This window comes from Ranitomeya imitator, chromosome 2, assembly GCF_032444005.1.
Source record: "Ranitomeya imitator isolate aRanImi1 chromosome 2, aRanImi1.pri, whole genome shotgun sequence".
In the NCBI taxonomy this organism is placed as follows: domain Eukaryota; kingdom Metazoa; phylum Chordata; class Amphibia; order Anura; family Dendrobatidae; genus Ranitomeya; species Ranitomeya imitator.
The window spans coordinates 515,140,885-515,150,236 of NC_091283.1; the positions used below are offsets into that span (position 1 = coordinate 515,140,885).

The 9,352-nt window shown below is 44.1% G+C and overlaps 1 protein-coding gene across 1 annotated transcript; it reads right to left on the minus strand.

Moving 5' to 3' along the window:
• Positions 1-2,384: 2,384 nt before the first annotated feature.
• Positions 2,385-9,324, minus strand: CBX1 (chromobox 1). The gene is made up of 5 exons (XM_069751740.1): positions 9,120-9,324; positions 6,397-6,563; positions 5,341-5,506; positions 3,462-3,556; positions 2,385-3,354 (listed from the first exon to the last, which is right to left on the minus strand). Exons 2-5 carry the CDS (start codon positions 6,504-6,506, stop codon positions 3,210-3,212), a joined length of 516 nt encoding a protein of 171 aa, XP_069607841.1. The 5' UTR covers positions 6,507-6,563; positions 9,120-9,324; the 3' UTR covers positions 2,385-3,209.
• Positions 9,325-9,352: the final 28 nt, after the last annotated feature.

The following is a 9,352-nucleotide window of genomic DNA, read 5'->3' on the forward strand; positions in this document are numbered from 1 at the left end:
TAGAAAACGTGAAAAAAATTCCAAGTGCGGTGAAATTGCAAAAAAAGTGCAGTCCCACACTTGTTTTTTGTTTGGCTTTTTTGCTAGGTTCACTAAATGCTAAAACTGACCTGCCATTATGATTCTCTAGGTCATTACGAGTTCATAGACACCTAACATGACTAGGTTATTTTTTATCTAAGTGGTGAAAAAAAATTCCAAACTTTGCTAAAAAAAAAAAAAAAAAAAAAAAAAAAAAAGGGCCATTTTCCGATACTCGTAGCGTCTCCATTTTTCGTGATCTGGGGTCGGGTGAGGGCTTATTTTTTGCGTGCCGAGCTGATGTTTTTAATGATACCATTTTTGCGCAGATACGTTCTTTTGATCGCCCGTTATTGCATTTTAATGCAATGTCGCGGCGACCAAAAAAACGTAATTCTGGCGTTTCGGATTTTTTTCTCGCTACGGCGTTTAGCGATCAGGTTAATGCTTTTTTTTAATTGATAGATCGGGCGATTCTGAACACGGCGATACCAAATACGTGTAGGTTTGGTTTTTTTTTTATTGTTTTATTTAGGATGGGGCGAAAGGGGGGTGATTTAAACTTTTATATTTTTTATATTTGTTTCATATTTTTAAAAACATTTTTTTTTTACTTGTGCCATGCTTCAATAGCCTCCATGGGAGGCTAGAAGCTGGCATAGCCTGATCGGCTCTGCTACATAGCAGCGATCATCAGATCGCTGCTATGTAGCAGAAATGCAGGTGTGCTGTGAGCGCCGACCACAGGAGGGCGCTCACAGCAGACCTGCATCAGTAACCATAGAGGTCTCAGGGACCTCTATGGTTACCTTCCTGATGCATCGCCGACCCCCGATCATGTGACGGGGGTCGGCGATGACGTCATATCCGGCCGCCCGGCCGGATGCGGTAGTTAAATGCCGCTGTCTGTGTTTGACAGCGGCATTTAACAGGTTAATAGCGGCGGGTGAATAGCGATTTCACCCGCCGCTATTGCGCGCACATGTCAGCTGTACAAAACAGCTGACATGTCGCGACTTTGATGTGGGCTCACCGCCGGAGCCCACATCAAAGGGGGATTCACGGCATGCGCAGTAGATGTACGGCGCATGTCGTGAAGGGGTTAATGAACCTGTACTAAAGAGTTTGGACCATAAATGTGAGTGGTCATTTATGACAGTTAGGTGATAACTTGCAGATCCTCCCTTATAGAGAGCGCTCCAGTGTCCTGTGTGGAGTGATGATCACACGTATTTATTATGGTCACTTATGTAGCTCTCTTATATGCCACAGCGCTATACTGACTATCACTGTCCCCACTGGGGCTCTCAGTCTAAATTCCCTACTACCAGTATGTCTTTGGAGTGTAGTAGGAAACTAGAGAACGTAAAAGAAACCCATGCAAAAATGCAGAGAATATACAGACTCCTGGCAGATGTTGTACTTGGTAGGCTATAAACCCGGTCTTGCAAATCAACCATGCTAGCCACTGTGCTGCCCACATTCACCACCACTTTGTACTTGTCTATGGTACTCCTAGAGAAAGCCAACAGATAAGTGGGACATGCAGGGCAATCACTCCAGTCACACAGGGTGCCACGATCAGTCTCATGTGCTAATCTGACAACTTGTATATATGGTCTAGCCCCTGTAAACTATCGTTAACATTTTTACTGTAATGAAATAACATTTTTCTTAAGTTATCCAGGCGTGCCATGGTTTGTCAGTACATTATAAAATACTTTGCCTATTGAAACACCATTTACTGTACACACTGACAAAAGCATGTTGGGAGCAAAGCTGGAATTTACAAAGGGCCATGTTAGCGGCTGGTTTGCTTCTGTTCCAATGCAGCCACTTTGCATATACACCTTAGGTCACTTCGTTGTAGGACACAGAAAAGTCTGCTCCTGTCGCAGCTTTGCATATACTCTAGTTGATGGGATGAGAGATATTTCAGCTTTGCCATCAACAGTTGCAAGTGTCTGGTGTATAATAGCCAGCACCCACTCGGTATCAGTGGGTGCCGCTCCTGAGCCAGTTACATACAACTATTTCCAATGTACAGAGTGAATGTTTGGACATGTAAGGAACCATTTCTCTAGTTTTTGTCTACATCTATTATATAGGGCTAGGTTTCTATTGTAACAAATACTACATAATATGGTCTTATCACTCTTTTCATCCAATGCCTTATAAATTGGCGAGATCAGTCCTGCTACCCATGAACATGCAAATCTATGGGTCTAAATTTGCAGTTGCATTATTATGATGCCAAAGCATCTACAGCAAAGCCGAGGTAGACACCCCTTTCCTGTTTTTCTACCTCAAATTTCACTAATGTATAATCTGATGCTACAATAATACAAGTAACAAAAGACAAATATTTTATAAATCTAAAAGTTTTATTAGGGTGACTGACAAAATTCTGCCTAAAATTTACTTTACATATGAGAAAAGTTTTCACAGAACCTAAAAACACATGCTATTGTAGAAGAAAAAAAACCTCTACAAAATGACAGGTTTATACAATAAAACCGTAGAGAAGCTCTTAGGTAGCCGTATCTTAAAGACTGGTTACTTAAGGCATCCTACTCAAGAGGTTAAGAGAAGATTAAAAAAAAAAAAAAAAAAAAAAAAATCAATCATAAAAAGTTTCACATGAACAGCACCAGCTCCCAGTAACCGTTTAGAAATTCACAATTTGCCCATCCCATAAAATGGACCTTCAGTTTCATACAAATAGATGTCGGAATGTGTCAATATTCCCATCTATTAGGTAGCACATCATCTTGTAGGGTCCTTGCAGCTGCATGAAGGGTGGCAAAGACAATGCCCCCCAAAAGCAGCCAAACACTGAACGAGTGACATTAACACAAAATTCATCTTTGTCTTGATCAGTTTTCTCTTCTTTGTCCAAAGAGTAAGATTTAAAAAAAAAAAAAAAAAAAAAAAGAAATAGTGCCCCCCCCCTTAAAACCCCAATGTCTCTTTCTTTTGACAGACACCACTAATAGCCAAACAATACATGCTACTGGGTAAAAATGCAGTAACACTAGTGGGAAAGAGGAGGAGCAGGGGCTTAGGGTGCAGTATCTCCTGGGCTTTACAATGGAAACACCTTCTTTGGCTGCAGGAAAAACTGAATCCTGTCGCCGTCCTCCCACTCCGTTCCCACTATCCATTGTTAATAACCGCATTATCTGGCTTTAGTTCTTGTCGTCTTTTTTCTCTTCGTCCTCTGTTGGGTAGGAATGCCACGTCAGCCGTTCCTCATAGAAAGAAATCACCACTTGGGGACACTTCATATTGGCTTCTTTTGCTGGGACGAGATCGGCCTCATCTGAGCCTTTCCTGTAGGTTATACAAGGGAAAGATAACATTACCTCCTGCCATCTGGTGAATAAATGCACACTAATCATCAGAGATGCTGTGATACAATCGGTGCAGACCATACCTACCATTTCATCAGGAACATTAACTCTCCGCTTGAGTCTGTGGCTCCAATAATCCTTTCTGGATCTAAGCCTCGCGCAAATCCACGAGGCTTCTCAACCTGTCGGATAGAAAGGACACCGTGCTAAATATGGTTGCTCAGAAACACGATATGCCTTCAAATATAGTGTTAGTCTGAAGGTAAATTGCATTAAAATCATACCTGGCTGGCTTACCACAACAGCGGCTAATGGGTGAAAATATTTTTTTTCTCCCTGCAGCCAATAGCTTCCATACATCCAGGTTATGCAAGGAGCGGTGACTATTACAGCTCCCACACAGCGACCGCTGCAATCGCTCCCCGGTACATTGATTGACAGCCTGCAATGCAGTGTATGTGTGTGCAAAGCAGGATGTGCCTCATTACCCAACGTCTCCCTGCACCACCCAAGCGACTGGGAGCGAGTGGCTGCAGGGGGATATAACTTAATTTTGTCCCTTAAACCGGTGCTTCACTAAGGCATCCTGACATGATCTGAAATTTATTTTTTTTTTAACCTGCATATTACAGTTAAAATCTGCAGGTAAAAACTGTTTCTAGACATGGAAGGACCATGTTTAATTGCAATATGTCCAAGAATGCTCAAATCCATTTTACAGACAAGTCAGTGATGGTAGTTTCAAGTAAATACCTTTAATTGTGCCAAATGACGCAGTTTGTAGGCCTCTCCCCATCATACAGGAGCACACAGCTGTGGCCATGACTGGCCTACGAACTACTACGTTCACCTAAAGGGGCTGTCCCGCTTTTACTCTATCACTTATTGGATGCTCCGCTGGCTTCCATTTCCTGGTCCTAATTCGGCACTCAGCAATGGTACAAAAATTATGCTCAGCAGATCACTGTCCGCAGCAGAGATCCGGCTAGCAAGCGACTGGCTGAGCAGCATTTCCTAGCAATTTGTGTTATCAGGAGCAATAAGTAGAAACCAGAGTACCAAGGCAGCTTGAGAACTGGAGCCACGGGAGATCAGGGGAATTTAGCTTAATTTGTTTATTTTAAGACCACTCTGAGCACTTTACTAAAAAATTTTTAGTGCTGGAGTACCCCTTTCACATTATTAAACCATGAAAAATGAGCCATCAAGAATTATGGTGTATGTGAAAGTGTTGAAGAGCCATTACATTCAGGGGCTCATTTTGAGTCAAGGAGGCAAGTAAAAGGGAATATGTCACCAGATTTTTGCTACCCCCAACTGAGAGCTGCATGATGTAAAAGCAGGGTTCCTGATTCCAGCAATGTGTTACCTACTGAGCTGTTCACTTATTTCATTACAATCCGTTTTATCTGCTGTAGATCTAGCAGTTCTCTGAATGCTGAGCCCTGTATAACCCCACCTACACCACTGATTGGCAACTTACTGTGTAGCTCTACATAGGGATAAAGCTGCCACTCAGTGGGGGGAAAGGGATATACAGAACTTATGAATATAGAGGACTACAAGGCAGCAGGCTTACTAGTTCTCCAGTAATAACCTTGTGCTGATAAAATCACTGTTTTATCAACAATACAGCAAGCAACTCAGTAATTGACATGGCTGGAATCAGGGTCGCTGTCCCTAAATCATGCTGCTCTCAGATTAAGTGGCAAAAAACAGGTAACAGGTTCCCTTTAATATCTTCATTTTCAAGACTTCAGGTCAGAGCAATGTGGGTTGAGACAGTTCCAATCCCCCACTGTCCACTGAAAAAAAGGCAATTATCAGAAAGAAAATGTAAAAATAGTAATAACGTATAGAGTGAAGACAATTAAACATTAGATCTATGGAGTTGTTGAGACTTCAGCAACAGAAGTTTTGCATGTGCCTTTTTCCTGGAAGTGTTTGGGTCTTCAACTATTCTTACCTCATCTTTCTTTTTCTTGGTCCTAACCTCTTCACCCACAAGCTCGGTGTCAGAATCTGCCTTGCGCTTCCCATCTGAGTCGTGTGCGCTTTTCTGTGATTGTAGGAACTCCGCGATCAGATCAGGACAGTCCAAGTTCTCTTCTGGTTCCCAAGTGTTGTCATCACTGCAAACACCAGATACATTCAGATTCAACTGAATTCTAAAGACTCATGAACCCCCAAAGTGTTTATTGGTATTACACCATCATACTTTTTTTTTCCCCTTACAGATGAGGTGCCAAGCAGCACCGCACAAGAGAGGATTGGACGTGTTGAAATTCAAGATAACCCTTCCTTATTTCCCCCATCTGAAGACCAAGAAATTGTTCTGAACTTGAAAATCATTATCCCAATCGACAGTCCATATACAGCAGTCAATGTACATAAGCAGAGCTACAGTGTAAATCAGGAGGGATGATCAGTGCAGAAGCTTTAGCTTACCAGTCATCTATAGGACGGTTTAAGAGTGCAGTCAGACCGCTGTATAACTCGCACAAGGATTGCATCCTAAAACCAGGAGTGGGTGATAAATGCAGAAGTGGTGACGTGTTTCTATTATACTTTTCCTCTAATTGTCCCACTCCTGGTTTTGGCTTACAAATACTGATGTAAAATACTGACCAAATACTGATCGTGTGACGGCAGCCTTAACCTGTAAGACAGTGTTGGCAGACTGGGCATAAGTGATATTTGTAGCCACTTCAGTTGAGGACATTTTCATCCAAGAAACTGAAAATTTTTTTTAAGCGCATAATTGTGAATAGAGAACTGAACTTTGAAGATGAAGATCACAATTCCCATTTACAGCTTTCCACTGCCAGGATGTTGGCGCCTTATGAGAGTCTCCCGTCAATCCTTTTTTGTTGGGTTTCTCACTTGCACATTTTACACTCCTTATTACCTACAGAACATTGGTAGCTGCTTTGAGTACGACATCTAAGTCTGCTGCTAAAGAAACCCAACAAATATAGCTGCAAAGTAGAATAAGCCACCTAACTTTCCATAATTCACTTACTCAGAGAACCCTTTCCATTTCAGAAGATATTCAACCTTCCCTTTAACCACCCGCCTGTCTAGAACCTTTTCGACAACATATTCTTCCTCCTCTTCATCTTCTACTTCCATTTTTTTCTTGTTTTGCTTTTTCCCCAAAACTGTCGCCAGGTTGTCGGTGTGATGGATCTGTATGTATGGGGCAGAGAAGAAATCAGAGATGAAGACACTATACAAACATATTGAAAAAATAATTATGCATGAAACAAATCATATGCTAGCATCAAGCTGTGCCAGTGAAAACGGTGGCATCCATTGAAAGGAGTTATCAGGTTTTATATACCCCCGTTAAGGAATTCTCATCTTTTGGCCAAATTAGAGAGTGGTTACAAAACATCTCACGTTCTAGGGAATCTGCATTTTGAATTACACCCCTTCGATTTCGTGTAATAACTAATTTTCCCTGTGGTGGTGCTGTAGGAAGACAGAACACTTACTATAAGGTTTCTCAATGACAATTAGTGATCAGTAGACAAAAAGATACACAACTAATACTCATGAGATCACCCCAGGTGCTGGAGGGGCTCACCTACCCACAATATGTGCCCCATGTAGGAACCAGCGAGGGTTTGGGACCACTAGGTACAGATGGCACGTGAAGAAAATGCAACTGTACAGTTGAATGCAAGTGAACAAGTGGATATTAGGGAATGCAGAGGACTGCAATACAACGCCACGTAATGGACCAAGGTCAGATCCCAAGTAGGAGAAGAAACAAAACGCTTCATTTACTTGGGGTCACTGCAGCTTTGCCTGTTGGATCGTACTGTGAATTGTTCATTTTGCTGACCAGCGCCTGGAGATTATATGTGACTAATGACATGTTATCTGTCAATTTGGAATTGTTCAGGATTTTTTTTTAAAGGTGAAAATACAAGTGTATGACATGATTAGTGGATCATCTGCTAACATGGAGTCTAAAATGAAAAAAAAGAGCTAGTCCTCAATTTTTAGAGTGGCATGTTAAGGGTTGAATCGAAAAGTCAACTTTGCTCTGGATGAACATATTGTTAAAGGGGTTGTGAATTACTCAGACAACAGTCTCAATCAGCATGTTTACACCAGTAAAATAAAAATACCGTATATACTCACTTCCGATGCAGGCGCCATTCCAGCGGTGTCGGTACTCGCTCTCCCAGGGCTCATGAGAGGTTGCTAGGTCACTGTCGCCACCTTCGGACGCATCAAGAGAAAGTGAGCGGCCAGCCATAGGGCTTGATGTCAGATATGTCTGAAACTGGGGACAGTGACAGCAGAGCTGATTGGGCGCGGGGCTCACGAGACACAACCGCAAGGGCAGACACCGCAGGTGAGTACAAGTGCTATTTTACTAATGCAAACATGCTGCGTCAGATGGGGTTGTCAAGGAGTGGCTCGCATCCACATTAGAATGTGTTCAGATGAATGATCGTTCAGCCATCAGTCTGACTCCCCCAAACACAGGAGTGTTAGGCTTAGCCAAGTGCTTCTGTGTTCCCTACCAGAGCCGCTGCCAGACTTCCAGGTCGGGATCTTATCTCCAGGGAGAACAAAAGGATCGTTCACTGAAATTCAGCAGCTCAGAATAGTCTCTCCCCAGACATCATCAGGACGCCCCTCTATGCATAAGGCTGAGAGCCAATCCGCCATTATTGGTGGGTTCAGCAGACTTTGGTCTAATGTGTATAGATGCCTTTACGTAAATGGCCAGCGTCATCCTGCCTGTGATCATATCCGTAAGGACAGGTGAGCGGATCTGTACAAAATAAAAAGTGCCAGTCTCATATGAGGATCAGTGGTCAGAGAGAAAACAGCAAGATTTCAGAAGAAACCTGAAATACTAAAAAAAATATATATAGTCAAAGTGATTGAGGAAACGCTCCCTTTATGGGAGAGGTGTGGAGAAACAAGTGCAGGAAGCTGTGCCATGGGATAAGTGCGGAGCTCGGATGCAAGGTTTGGACAACTCCGTGGCCAATGAAGAGCTGATATATGTAGTGGCTCTCTGTTCTGAATAGAGCATGGCGCCCAGAGTGGCGTAGGGACCACCGACGGGATTTTATGGGCAACAAAGCCACCTATTATAATACTTCTAGTAATGTCATCTTGTACCGATGCAATGAGAGGTAACAGGTAAGGAAATCACAGATGGCGTCATGCTGCCAGTGGGCACTGTGCTAATGATGGCACAGCCTTCTAAAGAGCTACTGCCACCTTGCTCCTACTAGCAGTCTGGGACTGGCCTACTGGGGAGTAGGCGAATCCCCCGGCGGGCCCCTACATGAGCACTAGATGGCATTACACTTCAGTCACTATGGATGGATGAAGGCGGCACCACATCATTCATACCTGAGGGGAATTTGTGAGGGAGGGTAATGTAATGCTTGCATATGGCTGACAGTGGCCCCCAGAGTCAATGTTACTGGAGGGCCCTTGTCACCCCTGACCAACACTGCCTACCACATCTCCACAGCTGAACCAATCCCATCTCCTGGCATGTAATGTGGCCCCAATCCCCTGGTGCAGGCCGCCATGCCCAGCACTGAGGGCGCCACTTACTCGGGCACAACTTTGCTCTCCAGAGGAGCATCAGCTCTACAAGTGACCAGTCACACTGCACTGACCGGGGCTGCGCATGACGCCGGCCGGGGCACCGTCACTTCACACCGCATGGCTAGGAGCAGCAGTACGGAGACAACATCTCACCAGTCGGGCGGGACGACGGCTGGTCTCCCCGGGCTCGCAGGCCTGTCGCTGCTCCTGGAGAGGCGCCTCCAGCGAAGCACAACCGTTCTGCAGCCGCTGGTGGAGCTGTAATTGGCGCGCGGCACGGCCTCCAACCGCTCTCCCAGTTCACGTGATCCGGTTCGGTTCTGAGAATGTGGCGCCTCCAAACAAAAGGCTCTGCTCTGCCGCCACCAAGAAGTAGCACCGCGCAT